A 21,858-nucleotide genomic window follows, 5' to 3' on the forward strand; every position below is an offset into this window, starting at 1 on the left:
GTTAACTGTGGTTTAGCCCTGAAGCATACTATATGAGCCATAGGTAAGAGAAAAACATAAACCAGACTGGCATTAAGTGAGTGACAGGTAAAAGTATTTAAAATATTTGAAACAATGGGAAGATAATTTTAAGTATCTGAAACAAGAATCCCTATATCCTGGGTCTGGGTGAGTTTGGTAGCAGGGGAGGGGGCTGTAGGGGCGACCCCCTGTGAGAAGCTTCTCGAAGCTCCCCCAGCTCCACGTCAGCTCCACCTCTGCACCAAAACTGAGCCCATCAGCTGCGCCTCTGTGACGACGTATTTAAGAAGGGACGTGGTGAGCAGGAGTTGGACTTTTTAGGAGTTGCTGGAGCTGCGTGAACACCAAGGTCAGTGGAGGAACAGAGGAGGAAAGGGGGAAGGTGTGCCGGAGCAGAGACCCCTTGTATCCTGTGGTGGGAAAACAGGGCGGCCCCCCCCGCCACCCATGGAGGGATACGGTGGAGCAGACACTGATTTATGGCCTGTGAGGGGCCTCGCATGGACAACCAAGGTGATTGTGCCTGAAGAAGGCCAGGATCCTGTGGGAAGAAGCAGTCCCTGCTGTTGTAGTTTGGCAGGGTTGCAGCATGTGGGGATGTCCCACGCCGGAGCAGCTCGGGAAGGGCCGCAGCCTGTGGGAGGGACTCAAGTCAGAGAAATTTTGTGGAGGACTGTCTGCTGTGAGAGGGGGACCATGATGGAGCAGGGGGAACAAGTTCCAGCAGCTCCCCCCACCGCAGATGGCAGAAGTGGTAGCACTGACTGCACCCCCCATTCCCTGCCCCTGTGCTGCTGGGGGAGGAGGTAGAGATATCGGGAGCAGAGCTGAGCCCGGGAAGAAGGGAGGGGTGGGGGGAAGGTGTTCTCAAGATGTGGCAATGCTTCTCACTGTCTTACTCTGTTGCGTGTTGTTAGTGTCTGTAATAAATGTATGTTCTTTTTTTCTTCCCCCAACAAATCTGCCTTTTACCTGTGACCATATTGGGTGATTTTCCCCTCCCAGTCCTATCTCAAATCCCAAGCCTGGCTTATTTTCTGCTTCTCAGTGCTGGGGGGGAAGGCAGAAGTGAGCGGCTGTGTGGCTGAGCTGAAACGACAACACCCCAGAAAAACTGAAAAATGTATGGGAGAAAAAAGTACATCTTTTTTGCAGAAAATGTGCTTGACGTCTACAGTAATTTTTAGAGATTTAAAGAGCCATTTTATAGTCTGCAAAACGTGATGGACATTGCACAATGTGGGTTTGGTAGATATAGAACTTTTCCTTAAGTTTTGAAGTATTTCTTTTTGATATATTATTAAAATGCTTATTACAAATAAAATACCCTTCAGAACCAAGGCATGCCAGTAAATATCATTACCAGTGTTCTGTGGGTCAAATATGCTCAAGTTTTTTCTGAACTCACATGGCTGGATTTTCTAAAAGTAAATGCGATGCTAATGAAGGAGCTGCATACACAAAGCAGATCATGTACAGGCCTTTGCAAAGCAGCTTTTTCCATTCTTCCCCTTCAGCTTTCCCAGCTCTGCCCTGAAAGAGCCCCCAGGCTGTAGGATGAAAGGGTAACACTCTTCCTTACCCCTCAACCCCCAGCCTGCCTGGTACACTGGACCCAAGGAAACAACAGCAACTATTTGTGACCAGGAGCAACTAATTTCAGATGAAGTTTTTTCTGTGCTAGTAGTTTGCATTGTCTTTGTTTAATGTCTTGTTTTAAGCTGCTGTAATTAAACCAATGCAAAAGACTGTGGAAACAGGAAGGGAAGATTGAGTGTAAATTGCTTGTTTTAGATTTGTTTGGGTTGTTTGATCTGATTTAGCTAACTTATACCTTATCCAAAAAGCTGATTTAAACTTGTAACCCAAGAGGTGTATGTAAAGTTGAAGTGGATGCCCCATGGGTCAAGGCTTTCATTTAGGATGTGGGAGAACTGGGTTTAATTGCTTGCTCTGCACAACATGCAATTATTTATGCAAAGTGGAGCAGCTCCAACAGGAAAGATTAAGAGAGAACCCAGTAGGTCAATAGTGCAATGGGTAGAGAATTCGTGATGATAAGGGAGACCAAAGTTAAGTCCCTGCTCAATTATATTCAATCTTCCACCTCCTGGGTGAGTATCATACCCCTGGGCTGTTGGTTATACTGCAGAGCTCTTGATGTGATATGTATCAACAAAAGAAAATTCAATGCAATGAAGTGCACTTTTTCTGGCCAAAGTATTTCACTGGAAAATTCCTGGTCTGCTCTGTTTGCTAAGTGTGTCCTTCCCCCAGTTGTGTGAAGGGACTGATATATCACGTCCTTTTCCCTCTGCCACCCTGAGGACTTCACTTACTGGGTCCTTGTCACTCTCTGGAAAGAAGAGCGATTAATACAGATGCGATTAATTCATCAATGTTACTCTTTTTGTCTTAATACGCTATGTGGTTTCCATTGTGTAAGGTAGTATCTATTTTTCTGTTCAAATTATTATGTAGCATTACTGTTAAATAGCTACCCATTTCACCTTGAACATGGGTAAATAATCCTTCCTATCACTCCTCCCGTCCCACAGAACCACTTGCCAGGCCAAGTTGTTGGGGATCCCCCGGCGCGACTGTGCTCTCCCGTGCTCGGCGTGTCCCCTTGCGCTTTCCTTCTGCTTGCTGACAATCTATCACGTTGTTTAAAGGTCACTCTGCTGGAACCGCTCCTCGCCGCAGCATACAGTGCATTGATTTCCCACATTTCTAAGACTGCCTATGCCTGCTGTGAGCTCTCGATTTCCATAGTGATGTTCTTAGCAATCGTTACCATGTGCAGGACTAATTTCACATTCTAGGTAGGACACACTCAGTTGCCAGACTGGACTTTTTGTATTGTCAGGTTTATTGAAAAGGCTACATTATTTTCTCCTCTATTGTCTGGTAACGTTGCTTTTTTTTTCCTTTTTTTGTTTCATTGGAACTTTCTGAACAGAAATCGAATTTTCCACTCTCTCTTATTCAAACCAGAAATTTTTTAAAAACTGCAAATAAATGATATCCTTTTCACCTGAGCTGAGACAACTCTTAGGCTGTCCTAATTTCCTGCTGCCCCTGAAGTGGGATGCCCACAAAGGCCCTGCCCCACGTACACACAGGTACACTCACAACCTCACTGCTGTTTTGAGCTGCACAGAAGGTGCCGGTTAGCTCAGGTGGGAGCTGATAATCCTCGAGTTCTTTCCCATTTTCCCCTGAGGTATTTAGAGGGATAAACAAGCTCTTCAGCACTTCAGCCAAAAGAAGTCATAAAGGATTACTGTGGCCTAAAAACTCCCTGCATGAGCCCCTCCTGGGATTTTTTACCAGTACTGTGCACCCCCATAAGGTGGATAGGGCTCCTCGGCGTGTCCAGCAGTGCTCAGAGGAGGCCAGATCAGAAGCTTTGATCTATGCATAGTAAAAACGTGTTCTGGATGAGTAGCATAAGGAATGGTTCTCCATTTCAACTGGCTCGTTTTAGGCTAAGAACAACATCAGTTCACCTGGTACCTCTCGCCACTATTCTTAAAACTCCAAGACAATTGGCATAATGTGAGTGACCTGATGACAGAGCTCTACTAATTTTGAATGTACCTATCAGTGCCACCCGCTTACCAAGAAAAGGTACGTGCTTGCTGTCTTTATCTTGCACTGACTTCTCAAATGCAAGTATCTTCCCCGTTACACTTACCAAACACTGTTTCTGCACATGGTATGAAAAGAAAAGTTCCCTTGTTCTTGCACATCAAGTGTTTATTTCATTCAGAGAAATAAGTGAATATGGACTGGTAAAACACAATTAGACAGGGAGTTTTCACTCATGAGGAGCCGATTTCCCATGTAATTGATTGTGAAGCAGGTGGGAGTTTTATGGATTGGTTCATAATAAATACCGTATGCACTTTAGAGCACAAAGACAAATGAAAGTTATTAGAACCAAGCAGGAAATGTAAAGAACTGACACAGGTGGATGCCCTTGATCAGCCAATGTAGAAGCTGTTTATTGGGAAATATCCCTTATCTGCCTCCCACCAGGCAGAAAACCATTTATTCTCCCAATGCAAAAGCTAAGGTCAAAGGAAATAGAGAACACTGGAGGACCTGGAACTGAGAAAGGGTAAAGTGAATGACTAAGTGCTCTAGATGTGGCTGAATAGGGGTTTATCATTACATTGGCATCGCTGGTTAAATGAAGCAAACATTAACATGCAACGCTCAAATTGTTTGAATAGCAAAATCACCTTGTGTTTAATTGTGGTGGGGGTGTGTGTAAACACATGCCAATTGCTAAGGATGTTTTCTGAACCATTCTTAGCCATTTATTACTATGAAAAATTAACCTTGAATGTAAATTAGTTGTCTATTATGGGGCAGTTTTCTTCTCGTTAAGTGTGTAAAATGCTTCCAAAGTCCTTTTAGGGAGTCTATTTAGCCCTCTGACACTGTAACATAGTTATAGCAAGGCCATTAAGTGGCTTGTCAGCATTCCTGTGTCCATACCTGCTATAATTTGTATGGAAATTTTTACGTGGTATTGGCTGGACAAGGAGCGATAAGGAAGAAAGGAGGAAAATGTGACTTATATTTGCTATTTGCTTGTGTGACAATTTATGAGCCAGTCAAAGGCTAAACTACAATTCCACTATCGTTCAAATATCTCCAACTGTTCATATTCAGCAGAAGTTATGACCAGGTCTCCATAATTTTATCATTCAACAGCAGATACCGCTTCAAAACTATTTATAGAGTTTATTCATCTGTGCAGGAATGAAGTGAATCTGGAGTCCGTAACAAGGAATTTCCAAAGATTTCATACAAATTCCTGGAGTTAGTTCTTTCCATTTTCAGTGGCAGTACTATATGGGCCTATATGCTGATTTTTGTTATTAAATCTGTTTCTGCTTATAAAGCAATGTCAAATGTCCTGTAAGATTTCAAATATCTTTAAAAAGTTTGACTACTTTTTTAGTTCTAAGCTCCCTTTTCCTTAAAAAATATAAACAGAGTAGCAAGCTTGGAGCTGCTGTTTTCTTGCATGAGCAAAAGAATGAAGAAACCCAAGGTTTTCGTATTGCCAAATCTTTTAGTTTTAAAGGCCTCTAAATTGTAAATGGGGTTAGGATTCCTCATGACACTGTTTTTTTTTTCTGTCACAAAATGAGATTCAGTTGAAGTGGAACAGTTCAAGGGAACTTAAGCAGGTGTTTTGTCGAGGGTGGACTTTCTGGTAGGTGAGGGACACAGATTTCCCGTGCTGGGATAGTCAAGGGCTATTCTGCTGTCACTTTGTTTTCTTGCTTTATATTTTCTGTAATACCTTCTTCATTCATAATGTTGCTAATGAAAAACACAACCGTAGGGACCTTCGTCTCTATAGGCAAGAGGCTCTGAGAATCACACAGTCGCTGAGGTGGGAGGGGACCTCTGGAGATCATCTCGTCCAGCTGCCATGCTCAAAGCAGGGGCAGCTGGAGCGGGTTGCTCCCATGTCCAGTTGTGCTTTGAGTACCTCCAAGGCCGGAGCCTCCGCAACCTCCCTGGGCAACCTGTTGCAGTGTTTGGCCACCCTCACCGTAAAAAAAAAATATTAAATCTTCTTACATTTAAACGGAATTTCTTGTGTTTCAGTTTGTGCCTGCTGCCCTTTGCATGTCGGTGGGAATCGGAGAAGAGTCTGGCTCCACCTTCATTACTCCTGCCATCAGGTGTTTACACACACTGAGAAGGTCCATCCCTGAGCCTTCTCTTCTCCAGGCTGAGCATCCTCGGCTCTCTCAGCCACCCTGGTGTGTCAGATGCTCCACTCCCTTAAACATCTCCGCGGGCGCCCGCTGGGGTTGCCGCAGGAATCCTGAGGAGCCCATCCCTGGAGCCCCGGGGCCGCGCTGAGCCGCGAGGGAGGGTGGCTCCCGCAGCCCAGGCTGCCGCGGCCCTTCGTCCGGGGCGGAGGAGAGCGGGATCCAAGTCCCTCTCGATTCACAGCACAAACTCGAATTTCAACTCCACCTTTCCCAGATGAGGGCCCTGACTTCTGCGTTATTCAGACCGGCCGTGTGGAGGTGGGTCTCTCCTCATCACGGCGTGCGGAGCCGCGGACGAACGACACGCCGAGACGGGTTCAGTGTGGGTGATAGAGCGTCAATCAACGTGTGTGTTTATTGGTCCAGGGTACATATATTTATACAGACAATGACAATTATTATGCCTACTAGTCACTAGCTGATTGGCTTAAGCTCTAAAGGTCGTATTCGCACGGTCCACCTACTTGCAGTTAGCTTACAGCACAAGCTTCTCATAACACTAAGTTTCTCATGCTACTATTTCTGATTCCTGTTGACTTGTTTTCAATACACGACAGTACCGTAACACAATGTTTCTCAGACCACCGTTATCATAACACTAGGTTTCTCAGACCACTATTCCTAATTCCCCTTAACCTGTTTTCGACACACCACGGTACACAGGGCTGAAGCGTCCTTGACATTCCTCCTGTATCAGCAGCTGCGAGCAGCTGCAGGCAAACCCTAGTGAGGCCCAGCATCAGCAGCTAGAGCAGGCTCTGATCGTACAATTGCTCGGTGGGCTCAGGACCCTTGTCTCTGAGCCATTCTCCAACAACGGCGCTGCAGTTTGAGTGCAAAAACCTGTATCTTTGTATTGCTCCACGTTCCTCTCTGACCATGAGTCAGTCTCTCAATGGCCTATTGAATATTTAATTATTTATAGAGATTGTTGAAATATTTGATCTTGTAAACCCGGGTTGTTTTATAACACAAAACCCCACACTCTTTAGTTATTCTTCATCTAATTTATCAGTCAGTAATCTATAGTTAAATTTATATTTAACTATACTGACGTATAATCCCCTTAATGAATTTTCACAGCCTTTTTCCAATATTAATCCAGGTTCTAGTAAAGTACTTTCAGAAATATTCCTCAGAAAAGGAGCAAGCAGATTTTTATCCTAACCTGTTATGAAATCCTTCATATTCTAGACTTTTAAAATAACAGTGGCAATAATATAGTGCTGCATTTGTATGCAGTATTGAAGTAGCTTGGACTTTTCAGTTTGAAAAATTGCCTTTCAGCTTTTCTCAGTTCCACCTTGTTGACATGGTCTCCGTTCCGCATTTGCTGACATCCTTGTCCCTACAAGAGATGAAATAAAACCAAGGAAATTTAACTGTCTCCTTCTACCTATTCTAGAAAGCTTATTTTTGTACAATTCTTGTCAGAAAATCTCCTTTTCCATAGTCTCAGTATTGTCAAATATGCCTTATTTCAAAGTCTCAGCCATATATTTTTTCCTCTCTTCCTGTACTTTTTAATTGCTTGTGATTTCTGTCATGCTCTAACTCGCAAGAGTTTGTTTGGGAATTACTTGTACGATCAATGAAATAATAGTATATGTTGAGGTCAGTATACCATGACTTACAACAATGTCCTTTTATGAAAATAGTGGTTGCTAGATATAGTATTCTGCTTCTTCATTAGGAGAACAGCAACATACTCAACAGTTGCAAAAAAGAAACCAAATGATAGCTATAAGAATTAATGTCTTTCTTGAGGATCTGTGGCTGTTGGAGTGGAGGACTGTGCCCTGCACATAAGCTACAACTCTTGCAGTATGTTCAACTGAAGTAACATAAGTTCAAACTTAAGTTCTTGAAAGCAACTTGCTAAAATTATCACCACAGAAGTAAATTTTCCAGATTTATCAATGCAACATGAAAACTTTGTTTCTCTGTCTTCTTAGGTTCCCTTCCCAAATTCTATCTTGCTAAGCACACTTCTTTCACAGATCTGAACATCTTGATTCCCTACTTAAAATATTTAGGTTAGAGTGTTCACTAACAGTTGCTGTAAAAATTCAGTTTCTTCCTCCTATATCAGTAACTCGTTGGTGTTCCCTGAACAGAAAAGAATCTGCTGCGTAATTATGTCTTTTTCCTTATATCCTGAGATACTTCTGTATTTTAGGATTTGAAATGCTTCCTGTCTCTTTTCTGTCTCCACTCAATATATTGTTCAGTTCAATAGCTCCTTACATCTGATTTTGGGACTCGAATTATTGGTTCTGTCAGTTTTATTTATACGTAGCTTCAGCCAGATATGTAAAAGCAGCTCCAGCTGTGTTTTCCCTCTTGGTAGGATCTCTCCAGCGTTAACGATGTTCTCTACAGAATTAGTTTAACCCAAGCTGTTATACAGCTTGAGTTACAAAATGGATGCACAGGATCAGGCAATCGTTTTGCTTCCCTCTCTAGAAGACTAGAAGTATAACAGCAGAGCAGTCAAGAGCTCCTGCACGGTGCATGCGTTCCCCTCTTTATGATGGAGAAAGAATGTCTTTTTAGCGGTGGCGTATTTTGTGTAATTACAGTAAACATTAAGTTGGTTACTGCAGTCTTCATTGGAAAGGAGTGTGCTTTAATGGTGGAGTTGGTGATAAGATGTTTTCTTTGCACTGATATGTAAAGGTGACCTAGAAATGGTTTCCATGGCAGTAGGATGTGCTACGTGCTATTGATGGCTCAGAGGAGGCCCCGGAAGGCTATTAGGTTTAAAATGTGAGCACATTCAAGAGCGACTTTCAAATGACTCTCAAAACCTGGTGACATTTTTGGGTGACTATCAATCCTTTGGTAGATGAGTCAGTGGTGTGTCTCAGCCCTGGGCATGACAGATGTTTGTTCATAAGCAATTAGCAGCCATGCTGACTTCTCCTGTCATCCCCAGAGCTGATCTCTGCTGGTAAGAGCTGCAGTGCTTGACAAGAAAGCCAGCGGTGCTGCTGCACGTGCTGGACTAGCACTGTGCATGTGTAATGAACTTCATTTCCAAGACTGGTTTAAAACCAAAAAGATCCTCCCATGGGTACTGCATATTCTCTACCTAAAAATAACAATTTTTGTCTAAAAGGTATGTTTAGGTCAAATCGTCTCATCCTCTATGTATTTTCTCTTTTTTTCTTCCTTTTTTGGCAAGCTTCAGAAAATCCTTCACAAAATGATGGACTTTGCCTTTATTAAAGAACTTTTTTTCCACTTGTAAGATCAATGAGAAATAATCAGCAAAACCAGAACTATCAAACAATTAAACCTTCAAGTACAGAAATTATACCTGACTATAAGAGCACAAACACTCAGCTCTTATGACCCTTTTGCTTTGCAGTGAGGACGTGGGTGAAACCACTTGAATACTGATAATGTTTCAATGTCATCCTACAGTCCCTGTTTATTCCTTGACAAAGATAAGTTATCTCATAGTTCTTTGAGGCAGAATCATAAAACAGTCATTTATAATGTAATTTGTCTTGTGCTGGCAAAAATACTATTCCTGAGAAACACCACAGGGAGCACAGTAACTCAGTGGGGTTTACTCACTGGAGTAAAGCTGCCTGGCATGCAGAGACAGTGCTTCCAACCACCTGAAATAAGTCTGTAGGGAAGTTACACCCTCAGTAGGAGCAGTGCTCGTTAGGCCCTACCTCATTAGTATGTAAAGGTGCGTTACTACACGGTGTGTTAAATTAAATGTTGTCTAAGCCTGGCGTATGCTGAGCTCACTGAGCACATTGTGAGCTCTGAAAAATATGGTAGTCAGCTTTAGACCAGTTGGCACAGACTGTCTTTTGGCAGGACCAGCCCCGTACTCCTCCCACCAGGGTTACACACCCTGGGCTGTTCACCCTCTTTCCTCAGAAATGTCTCTGTTTCTGTAGTCCCCGCAGAGCGGGACTTGTACGTCTCCCCCTCCAAAGAGAGAAGAATCATCACGTCCCTGTTGCAGCAGGCACGGCACTGTGGTGCGAGCCTCTGTTTGTGACAAACCCTGTCACTCAGCTGCATCTTCCAAGTCATCGTGGCTGGAGGGACTGGGCTTGCGGGATCATGGATTTCCATTTCGTGGCACCCACGGCACTCGGTCGGTATAGCACAGAAAAGCTAACCCAAGACTAGCTGACCTGCAAGGTACCTGTGCGTCGCTGTTGGGGGACCCTATGGATGCTGGAGTACATCTCAGCTGGCTTTCTGTCAGCCACCTTATGAAAGCCAAGGGCTTGTTCTGCCCGAGAAGACGTGCTACCCAGCTGTTGCACCAGGCTCTTGTCAGCTCACAAGCAGCTGGTGTGGACGCAGTCAAACTTGCATTACCAAAACTTTTGAATCAAGTCTAAACTAGGTAAGAGCTATTTCCTTCACGAATTTGAGTGGCAAAAGTATGAAGTCTGCAGTCTCTGAAGCATGAATTAGCATCATGCTGAGTTAATTCTTTTTTATTTCCTGGCCTATTATTTAACTTAAAAATAAACGGCTGTCTGTATCCTGTGCTCCAAGTTTTGGCAAACATGTAGAAGTTTAAGCAAACCTTGGTCCACTGATTCTGACAGTGTGCTATCCTTTTGTGAGTTTCATTAGACAAAAATATAGTTGTATTGGCAGGAGGAAAACTGGTCGTGAATTGAATTTGATGTCTAACTGTCGACTTGTTCTAAAATCCCAGCTAGGATTTCCAGCATTTCCTCTGAGCCTTTTAAACTCTTTTATTTTTCTCTACTGTCCAACATTCTGGAAACGGGTAGGGGATTAAATTTAGGAGCAGACAGTTCTTCAGCCAGAGAGTCTGAAATGGTTACTGTTCAGAAAAATATAAGCATTTTAGGCAGTAATGTCATTTAAGAAGTGAGTCTCAATTCAGGGAGGTTTGCTCTAATGTAGACGCTCCTCCTCAGTGAAGTGAGTGAGCTGCATTAAACAAAGAGATTTGCTAAGGGGGAGATCTCCGAGGAACCTGAACGCGTCAGTCTGGGTGTGGTGTCCAAAGCTTTCAGCCTGAAGGACAAATACTGATCTGGAAAAAGTCAAGGGGACAAAATGAAGTTGAGCTATTTTGGCATTCTGAGACAATGCCAGAAAAGTGGCTCTGCCCAGGAGTTCCACAGCTGTTGAGCAGACTGGGCTGGAGTGGTGGGCGAGTTACTGCCCACGGCAGCCCGTGCACACTCCCCTGAGAGTGTACACGCCTGTAGCTGAAACGGGCAGGGCTCTGGTGGCCTGAGGTGAGGATGGGGAATGATGATTTTGTCTTCCTTCTTCCCAGGAAGCTGGGCTCAGGTAGGTCTTCTAGCATCCCCGAAGAAATACACCTTCAGTCTGACCAGCTGCCTGCAAAAGCCACAATTCAGGGCAACCAAACTACTGTAACAGACAGTACCGTGGGAACTGGGTAAGGGTGTTTCTGCTGGTGGATCACAGAAGAGCCAGAAAAGTAGAATAGAAACCAAATGGAACTCTGAAAATCCGGGCCTCTTGAAAGTACTGTGTAATTCAGGAAATAAGGATGATTCCATTTTCAATTGGATTTCACACTGAGAAACACATTTAATAGCTTCTGTATTATGCAGAATTATATATAAAATTATTAAGCACATAAGATAATGTAAATATTAAAGGATTCCGTGTCTTAGATTTATAATTTCATGGAGTTTAAGAGAAACTTTTTGGCTGGTAATGTGATGTGTCACACACATGCTGTGAATGTTTATTGTCATTCTCTCATACCAAGCAAATCGGTTATGCAGCACTGTTTGAAAGTGTTCCCTTTTTCTGAATAGTAAGATGGAAATAAAGAATGAAATCTAAACAGCTTTGCATCATTAGTTAGTGGACAGTATCATGAAAAGGAAGCTATTTAGTTTCAGCAAATTCAGCAAATTTAAACATACGGGTGCCAAGGATTTTTTTCTTCCAGAAGTGTGTACATGTGCCATCAGCCTCTGGGAGTAGCTCTGGCTGGAGACAGCCACACTGATTTGGTGCAAAAGTTTTGTGAATCAGTGTAACATCTGTGACAAGCGATCACTGCCAGATAGTTCAGAGCGAGCTTCAATGAAAATAAATTGGGCAATTCTTGAATAACTTTATATATCAGCTGGACTTCAATTTACTAACAGTTCATACCTCATATAAAGTAAAAAGCAATGGGACGAGGAATCTCTTTTTGAAAACTGCAACTTGTGGTAGAGGTGTGCAGACCCTCAGGTTGTCTCGGTGAGAAATATGCCAAATGGTAAGTGAGGAGGGCATTGGGAAGGGAAATTACTTTGAGGATGAAGTCAAATCAGAAAGCTTATTTTGTGGAAACAGAGTGGAGATCAGTGGAGGAAATGTCTCAGCTTCCTTGTAAGGGCCAATTTGCAGTTCTTATAGAAAATTAATAAACTAAGATGGTGACCGCTGAGAAAGTGAGTTTGATCACAATTCGTGGAGATCTAATGTTGAACTGCTAAGGCAAAAGAAACGCAAACACATCATACGAGCAAAGTCTGTGAGAGCTAGACTGCCAGGTTTAGGGGACACGTGAGCAGGAGAAAGGGCATGTTCCTTGAGACTTGCAGGAGTGAGGGTTAGGAGTGCTGAGAACACTCCAGGAGGCTCCTTTGAGGAAAGACGACACCAGTCTTAAAGTCCAAAATCTGGGAGCCCGAGGGATTTATTGCTCTGCCATTATCAACGAAGGAGGAAAGGACATATAGAAGAGGTGATGAAGAATAACTTTTTTGCTGTGGTGAATTACATTAGGGAGTTCCCAGATACAACTGGGATGAAACAAGCTGTCCTTTCTATAAGGATGGAATTATTATTGAGAAATAAAAAAAAAAAAATCTACTAAAATGAGGAATGAGCATGCTGGGGAGGGAATAAAATCTCAAGCACAGCATAAGGCCAGAGTTCAACCAGGGTGCCTCAAAGCCAGCATAATTTAGCCTTTTTATAGATACTTTCTAACTGAAAATCCAAGTATTACAGGTCCCTTCTTCAGACAAGACTTAAGTAACGCTTACCAGTGGGAAGCTGTACAGCAGGGCTCTGGTCTCACGCAGTAACATGTCACGTCTGCTCCTGCAAACTGGTTTTCCTACTGACCAAAGCAATGTTGGGAAGGCATGCTCTGATGGCCTTTGTCTACTTATCGAAAATTTTAGATGGGCAGTCGCACTTGTTATGTTTATAGCACATGCCCTCTCTCTGTGATTTTTTTTTTCTTTACTGAGCAGTCAAGATGCAAGCAAATGGCCATTTATTACCAGTTGGTAAACATACAGCAAAATAAAATGTTTGCAGAGATCTGAGATGCTGGATTTCATGGTTGTGCTTTTTAAATGGAAGGCTTTTGAGTGTGCTTTGTTATCTTTTTAGTTTTTGCCATATAGGGAAATTTTTTTTTCAAAGTCAGTTTAAACTTGGTATATGTTCCCTGTAAGGTGAAGTACTATTTTCTGCAAATCTACGATCTTGTATGATCTTGTATGTGCTAGATGAGCAATTGCATAGTACGTTACCGTGAGGATTGCTTCAACTGTTCAAAGAAGGAATTTGTTATGCAGTCAACAGTGTGAGTAATAACTACTCCTTCATTATTGTTTGAAATATGGTGAGCTTATTAATGAGACTTGATGAGATAGTTCAGTTTGTTGTTTATCTGGAAACAATTCCAATACTCAAAAAGGCAAGAAATTTAAAAAAAGTAAAAAAAAAAAAAAAAAAAGGTAGCTGAAATCTGCAGTAATCACTTGACTTAACTAGCTAGGTCTTTAAGAAAACATAGATATTTGGGTTTGCTTCCCAGGATTACTGTGCAGACTCTTTTGAACATGTTCCACACAGTAAATCAAACTGTGGAAGCCTACCTGCTTTTGAGGCAGGGCTAGAAATTTCCCAATTACGTTGATTTGAAATCGCATATTTATACAGATTCATATGAAATATTTAGCAGCCTCAGCAACACTGCTGACAAGCTCAGTATAAAACATTAAGGTAAAAGTATTTTTAAATACTTTTAAAAAATCAGTGTTAAGGTCTTTCAAAGTACAAGTGCTTTGCTTTGCCTCGGATTTCCAGCAAGAATTTGACTGAAGACTGTTTCTTGATCCATCCTGAAGAACAGATTCTTCTTATGGAAATACTGCAAGTCTGAATTGCTCCATATTCATTACTTTTTGGAGTCAAATAATCAGCTTTTATTATTAAAAGGTTAATCAGCATATGCTGATATAGGCATTTCTTAAAGAAATAAAAATGTTACAGTATTTGAAGCTAACAGCAAGATATGATTTTGCTGCTTCTTATATCAGTTAAATGCTGTTTATTTATTCACAAAAGCTTCCTCTTATCTCAACTGTTTGCATCTTCCTTAACACCAGTTTAGGTTTCCAGTGGCATTTTTTAGTTTCCAGTTACAGTTCAACTGCTGCTTGGATAAACTGTGCAGTACTCAGATTATATTGCTCCTCCCCCATTTTAGCATTAGAACATCAGTTTACTTAATAGTTTAGATTTCTAGAAATATATTAGGAAGTGAAGTGGAAACTCAGTGGTGAAAAGGATACTAAATGTACACAATTAACATAGCAATGTTAAAGTATGCATAAGTATATATAATGCAAATATACACATGTATAGGTATACATAGAGTGGATACAGTAAATAATACTAATTGAAATGCTGAAAGAATCCTGCAGTACACGAGAGTATCCATAATCAGGTATGTACTTTCATTATAATCCTATTTCTGAATTGTCTCATCTGCTAGCTATACACACAGATCGTGCTTGTTTAATGATTTGCTGGCATTTTCTCTCTTTAAACATATACAGTATTCCTGAGAAAGTGTGAGAGCTGAACAAAACATAAGCTGATACTTGGTTATTTTCTAGAAAATGAACCCAAGCAGGGAACTGACTTCTACTCATTATAATTTTTATCTCTTGCATTTAATGTAGTTTTTGTAGTATGTAATATTAGCATATAGTTTAGTACATACTAAGTAATAGTATATTACGCTTAGTATTATGTTAGTAATATATTTAGTAGTAGTATACAGTTTTCTTTCTTACAGGGTGAATATTGCACTATGTATATATGTCCTGTGTAATTTATCTTTATGAAAAATCTACATTAAAAATATATACCTATTCTTCAAATCTTCCTCTGTTAAATCAGGAAAAAAAACAAAAACAAACCCCCAAACAGGTAAAGCACCACTGAACAGAATTTGTTCCACTGTTTGCAAAACACCTTTTTTTTTCCTCCTCTAAAATGAAATCAAAATATCTGTTAAGAATTTTTGTTACCAACATAGCTCTAAATGCTAAGTAATGTATCACGAATTTGGATGGAGGTGTGTGTAAGCTGTACAGTGTATTATGAATAGAAAGGAATAAAAATCTTATTCGCCAGATTGCGTTGTGGTATGGACCTTATTTCTGTATGAAAACCATTTTAATGGGAAAAATTCATTTATGCACATTTCTGAATTAAATGCTCGTATTTCATTGCTGGCGTTATTTCAAGCCAATCATTTCACACTTAAAAGAGCTACAGTGCATCTTTTTAATAACGTAAATTCAGCTGGATCATTTAAAAACTCTGCTTCTGTAGTTCCTGTGTTTGATAGTTGAATTAAACAGCAAAAGCATCTTGGAAGCAACCTATTTTTTTTCTTTTTTTTTCACTTTTGCCTCCAGGAATTATTTTATTGCTGATTAAAATGTGATGTGGCACCATGATTAGGCCCAGCGTTTTACATTAATTTGTCTGCCAGTGGGCCTAGCTTTGTGTCTCTACAAGTTGCATTGAGGGAAATTAAATGAGAGACCAAAGTTGTGTACTGTGCGTGTTGTTTGCTAATGCGACAACAGCAGCTGTTGCAAAGTGAATTTTTCAACCCTTCCTTTCCCTGAGAGCCTCGGAACAAGATTGCTTTGTACCTTTTCCAAGCAGTTAAATTTAATGTTTTACGTAGAGTCTAAGGGTATCGCCAGGATAGGCTGTTGCAGATTTCTAAGGCACCTCTGTAATTGCAAATACAAAATTCAGCAGAGCATTAACAAATCTAACTTCAGAGTTAAATAAGGTGAAGAACTGCACCACAAATACAGTCACACGCAAACATATTTCATACATGAGCCCTTAAAACTTGCACTGCTGGCCTACGCTCCTGTGGATGTCTAGAATACGGTCATTTTGTCGCCTGTATGTTAAGAAGTGTTTTCCTTGCCAGGGATACCATAGGCTGCCTTCTGCTTTAGAACTGAGCTATCACAAAAGCTAGAAGCTGTGCCCAGCCAGCGGCTAACCAGGGCTGTAAGTCTAAATAGGCCAGGTCAGTGTATTTGGAAGAGTTTTTATTAGGTTAGCGGGTACGGTGGAGGGCCGTCACACAGGGCTGGTTAGGCCTCCAGCAGAGACAGTCGCGTGGGTTCTCGCTCGCTAAGGGAGGGCTTGACGTTAGCTGAGGAACTGGTGCTCTCCCCGGGGGCAGCACGCCTTGGATTCCACGGCCGAGTTATTCCAGTAGTCTTCCCCACTGCCGGGCACCGCGGAGTCGGGCAGATCTCGTTGGTTTGCCGTGGGTTTGGCCGTGCGGGGAGGGCTGGTGGCTGGCGGGGCGGCTGCCGCTGGCGCTGCTGCTCAGCACGAGAGCACCAGGGGGTTGGACAGGGACTGGCGGCTCTGCGCCTTCTCCAGCGCCTGGCTTTGCAAGAGGTCACAGGCTGTCAGCTCATGGTAGAGAGTGTCTAGGACTTCGAAGAGGTGGGCTTTTCCTTTGAAAAGAAAATTGCAAATGTTGTCATTTGAACACAGACAGAAAGCTGCCGCTTAACAATCGTAACACCCGCTCTTTTCTTCACAGGTGCCATTTCAAGTAATTATCATGAAATGCCTAAATTTTGAGTCCAAATAATACATTCCTGTCCCTATGAAAACGTAAGAGGAACCGTGTTTGAGGACTGTTTTCTCTCCTGGTTCTCTTGCTTCATTCACTGCCCACTGAGTTCTCATAGACTTGTGTGAACAAAGACTATTTCATGCCACAATAAAGAGCTGCCACTCTCACCATTCACTTAGTCTTGTCAAAGAGGAAGAAGGTGTTTGATTACACAGACTTAAGCAAGCTGCCGAAGTCATATCAAGTGCATAGCCAGAAAACCAAAAGGAGAGGAGATGAGCCGTTTATGGCAGTGGTGATGCAGACTGGACAGAGCTGCACAGCGTTACATCAGTGTTGGCGCAGTTTTAGGAAGCTGGGCTGTGCTGCAGTTACAGAGGGGGGCACTTCGCTTTGGCAGCATCGCTCCCAGTCAGGGTTCCTGTGCAGGAGAAGTAGTAGTGCCTTCCAGACACTTGTGTGCTGTGGATACTAACAGTCTCCTCTTCGTGTGCTCACTGGGAGAATATCTGACCCATGGCTCACGCATGATTTCTCTCTGTGTTGGTGTCCTGAAGCCAACATGATCTGTCTTTGCTTTCTTCTCTCTGCTTCCTCTGCAGCCGTGCTGGGGCAGCACAGCTTAGCTCTGGGCTGCCTGCGCCCTGAGTTGCTGGACATTAGTAAAAACAGGGCTTTGAAACTGCAAAACCCAAAGTGCTTTGGATGTTATTCTCCCTAAATCACTGTTAATAATATTCTCCAAAATAAAACCCTTGAGCCACATCTAGTCTTCTATAATCTTGCCTTTGTGTACTGTCTGGCTATTAAAAGCACCTCCAAGCCACATTCTTAGGCTTGGTACAAGATGTTCATTTCTTGAAGGTAAGTACAATGCTCTGCTAATAGGAAGAAAGTAATCAAATCTAAACCTCCAGGCTGTGATCCCTGTATGGTTCCTACAAAGGCAGCTCTGGCACACCACACCACTGTCAAGGGAGAGGAGTTTGCAAGTTTAATTTTCATAAGAGGAAGAAGAAAGGCTGTTATTAGAGGAGTGCAGGTTTGATCCAGTTTCTTGACAGAAATACTGTTTTGCATATCTTGTTTGTGTTGCGGCAAAGGAATACAACACGCAGTGGGATAGCAAACCTGAGAAGTAGGTGCCTTACATACTTGGTCATCTTTTCCATTTTCTCATGTCAGTGAAGCCCTACAAACATAAATGGGGTACTGAGTTGTTCCCCTAAGGCCAATTTCTAATTGAATTTGGCTTAAAAAATCCCTGGATGTGTTCCTGTTTCTGGTGTGTCACAGACCAGAAAGCATCACTTTCTATAGGTAATCTTGCATAGTACTTCTTTCTACATAGCCTGTCCCCCAGTATTTGAAATATTTTTTTTCCTACTCATCTGTTCATTATCTACCTGGTGGTTTTTCCCCAAAGGACACTTTTCATGCTTCTTGGTCTTTATATGTGACTTATTTTCTTACCAGGTTGGGGGTCACGGCAGGATTCCAAAGTGCTCAGCAAGATTTTCCCCAAGGCTCGCTTAGATATGTTCTTTAAAAAACAAAATAATGTTATGGCACAAATATGTCCTTCACCAGTTTAAACGTATGCAACAAAATCTATGCGCAGTGTATTTGCATTTGAAAATGAAAACAAAATGAAACTGAATCCTGATAATACCAGACTTGATGTTTGCTTTATTTTCAAGGATTACTGCTCAAATAATAGCAGTTCCTTAAAATGGCTGTTGAAGGAGAAATAACAGTTACTCGGTGGAAAATACAGAATTTTCCAGAGCGTGTGCCTGAACAAATGTAGACGACAAGGAGCGTAAGCAGGGCATGCATGACAAAAGCTTGGTCAGTCCTCTGCTAGGCCTGTGTTGAAAGGTGAATGGACAGACTTTGTGGTGTAGTCTCACAAAGAGGCTTCTCAGATCCAGCTGCTCCAGGAATCTTTGGGAACCATTTTAGATATAAACAAATTAGAAGAGATTGGTGTGGCAGGCCCACTGTTGGTTATATATTGAGATCTAATAAACATTAGCCAAAGTGAGAGGATTGTAAAAAACTACTTAGGATTTGAATGGTCTTTTTCAGTGGTAGTTTTACATTAGAAATCTGTTGGGACATTACATAATGTGTCTGGAAAAACAAACTCTCTTAATTTGCTATCAAGACACTAATGCGTGCTTCCTGGGAGATGGTCTTGCAATCAGTTTAATTAGCACTTAGAATGCCCATATCTGCAGGGACAGGTGGTTGTTAAAACTTCAAGAAGTGAAAATGGACGGAAGCTATTCTGGAAGAAAGACGATGTACCTCCCAGCAGCGCAGGCGATGCTCTCCTTGCTGACTGATGCGGGTTGTCTGCCCTCTGCTTGTCTGCCCCGGGGGGGACTGGGGCATAGTGGGAAGCGGTTTGCGGCGGGCTGGGATTACACATGACCTCTGCAACACAGTGTGGGGCTTTAATAGTCCTGACAGGGCGTGCGTTTGCCTTTGGACAGCCATTGCTTTGTGGTAGGTTCTGTTGCAAAGGGGATGCTTGGGATATTTAAAACATGAAGGTGACTATGCTGGGGAAGTGACACCTAAACCCACAGTTTCTGAGGAATAAACTTTCTTTCGTCTGAAGTATATCTCATCCGGGATTTAGGGGATCCTTGCTAAACTCTACTGGGAATGATGTAAATTATCTCATTCGTTGGCAGCATCATTGCCTGTGTCGGTGCTATGGGAGTTGGCAGCACGCGGTGGCATGTTTCCAGCAGTGATTAGCATTAAGTGCTATTATCAGTGAAATATGGCACATTGTGTGATGGATTGTCTCATAAACAGAAATTATTTGCAATAATACAACTGACCAGTGAATGACATGTTGCAGTCTTGACACAAAAGGTTATCGTGCTTGTTGCCATAGTCTTTACTAGTTGGGTCTTTCACTGGATTATTATTGATGCATGTGTCAGACTTGCAATAGGAAAGTAGAATTTCCATGTCAAGTGCTAAAATAAGTTACCGAATTATGAGATATTGCACTTGTTCCCTAGAGTCATCAGTGGAACATGAGCGTACTTCAAACAAAGTCAAGTCATCATCTGAAGAAGCACTGTCATCTCACACAGATTGGGCAGAGGTTTGCTGAGAGTTGAGGAGCACCCTGGATCGTTCTCAAATAAATTAGTTCCTAGCAGCCCAGTGTGGCTCCCAATGTGCCCCATGTTCTGCAGATTATCCAATTTACCCTCTTTTAGCCAGCCCTTACTGTTATCATTCCCAAGCAGGAGATTTAAACTTATTTGCTAAAGGACTGAACTGCCATACTGGCCGTGTACTTCTGGGATGGTATTGCATCATGTTTTATAAGTCCGGGTTTGGATTATTAATTGGGTAAGAAACTTGTTACAAAAAATACCTTATTGGTATATAGAAAGGGGGGTGTTGTCCCTTTAATAGTGACTCAGTGTCACATTAGGATGCAGTTAAACAAACGTCTTATTCTAGAAGGAAAAATAATCTTCTAGAATCTTTCTGATTACTAGCATTTTTGTCTTCCGTGTTTCCTCTAAATTTCTGTTTAGTGGATATAAGAGCTTGGAGATCTAGGCTCAATGAGATCTCTAGGCTTCTCTTACAAAATCAGCCGTAAGGGTCTAAAAGTTTTCTGCAATAACTGGGAAGTTCCCAGGTCAAACACATGTAAAAATGTGTCCTGGTGTAAAGGAGTTTGTACTTAATAGGAGGCATGAACATCCTTTTTAGTTTGGAAAGGATGCTATCAAAACCTGTTTTAAGTCTCTGGACTGCTTTCTTGCCATACCAAGTCTCGAAGTTGTTGAAGAAGCTGTAAAACATCCATGAGCTTTTCTTCCACCAGTGACAGCCTAACTCTCTCAGTCTCCAACATCTGCAGCTCCATCTTCAACAATTCAGTCTCTTCCACCTTTTGCTGCAGTTCACCTAGCAATGGGCCTTTCATCTGGACAATGACACAGGAAATTAAAAGCATCGGAACTTCTTGCTTTCTTGTCCAATAATTGCAAAGCTAAGATTTCCCCCTTATCTGGTAACAGTCAGCTCATTCCAGAAGATTATCTTGAAATTAAGTACATTTCTTTAACACAATTCATAAAGTGAAGAATCATTAGTTGCTAGGAAATGCATGCTCTGCTCTTGCGCGTAATGGCAGTTCATGCAACGCTGGATGCAAGCAGATCGTTCAGAAAGTTTAAATACAACCATGATTTTTTTCAGTTTTCTAATCTTTTGTATTCCTGACATCCTCTAGGATAAATAATTTGTGTGCCCTCACCAGTGTAAACACATCTTTGTCTCGCAGCTCCTACGTATAAGTCATCTGTACGTTCAGTGAAACAAGGTGGCAATTAGCTAATTTCTTTTAAGTATTTTTGTAAAAAAAGTGTCTTAAGAAAAAAAAATTAAGATTTTGGTTCTGCAAAACAGTAGCATGTGTGCTTGGTGAAGCAGTGGTCTGCAGCTAAGCACAGAAAAGTCCAGGTTCAACAAGACTTTTGAACACTGCAGAAATCCTGGGCAGGAGGGGTCTCTCAGACCTGGACCTGCCGAAGCTGAGCTGACCCATCAGTGGCCTCAGATGTCCCTGTGAAGAAACTTTCAGGATTTAAAATGTTGCTTTTGTTTCAGTGCGAAACCTAAGTGACGTATTTTGAACTAGAAAGCTGCCACAGCATTTGCAAAAGGAAATATCTTTGTCACAGGCCCAGCCCTGTTGCAGATACTTGGCCAAGTTGCTAAAAAGAGCCGGAAAAGCATTCCCTGGGAAATATGTCACTTAAATATTCATTTTGGATCTTTGAGGCCACTGATAGATTTCAAGTTTATTAATAAAAGTAAACTTATTTCTTAATCACTATTGTTCCCAGCATGCTGAAATGTTACCATTTTTTGCAATTTCTGGTTGTAAACACGAAGTAAATATATTTATTAATATTACACTGAGAAACAAAATTATATGGAGTAAATGTTAAATTTGCTGGCTCTGTTAATCCCTTTCTGTTGTCATCTTTTATCTTTATTGCGGTTTTAGAAATAACTAAGAAGAGAGCTGGATTCGAAAAG

The 21,858-nt window shown here is 41.8% G+C and overlaps 1 protein-coding gene across 1 annotated transcript in view; it reads right to left on the bottom strand.

Annotated features, from left to right (window-relative positions):
* Positions 1–12,500: 12,500 nt before the first annotated feature.
* EFCC1 (EF-hand and coiled-coil domain containing 1) overlaps positions 12,501–21,858 on the bottom strand; it is a 58,149-nt gene continuing 48,791 nt past the window's right edge. The window contains exons 6-8 of the mRNA XM_032995839.2: positions 20,579–20,737; positions 18,238–18,307; positions 12,501–16,639 (exon numbers count right to left, since the gene is read on the bottom strand). Of these exons, the coding sequence (XP_032851730.2) occupies positions 16,506–16,639; positions 18,238–18,307; positions 20,579–20,737 (363 nt within the window). The 3' untranslated portion in view covers positions 12,501–16,505. The remainder of the gene's footprint in view (positions 16,640–18,237; positions 18,308–20,578; positions 20,738–21,858) is intronic.

This window comes from Tyto alba, unplaced genomic scaffold, assembly GCF_018691265.1.
Source record: "Tyto alba isolate M040663 unplaced genomic scaffold, T.alba_DEE_v4.0 Super-Scaffold_49, whole genome shotgun sequence".
In the NCBI taxonomy this organism is placed as follows: domain Eukaryota; kingdom Metazoa; phylum Chordata; class Aves; order Strigiformes; family Tytonidae; genus Tyto; species Tyto alba.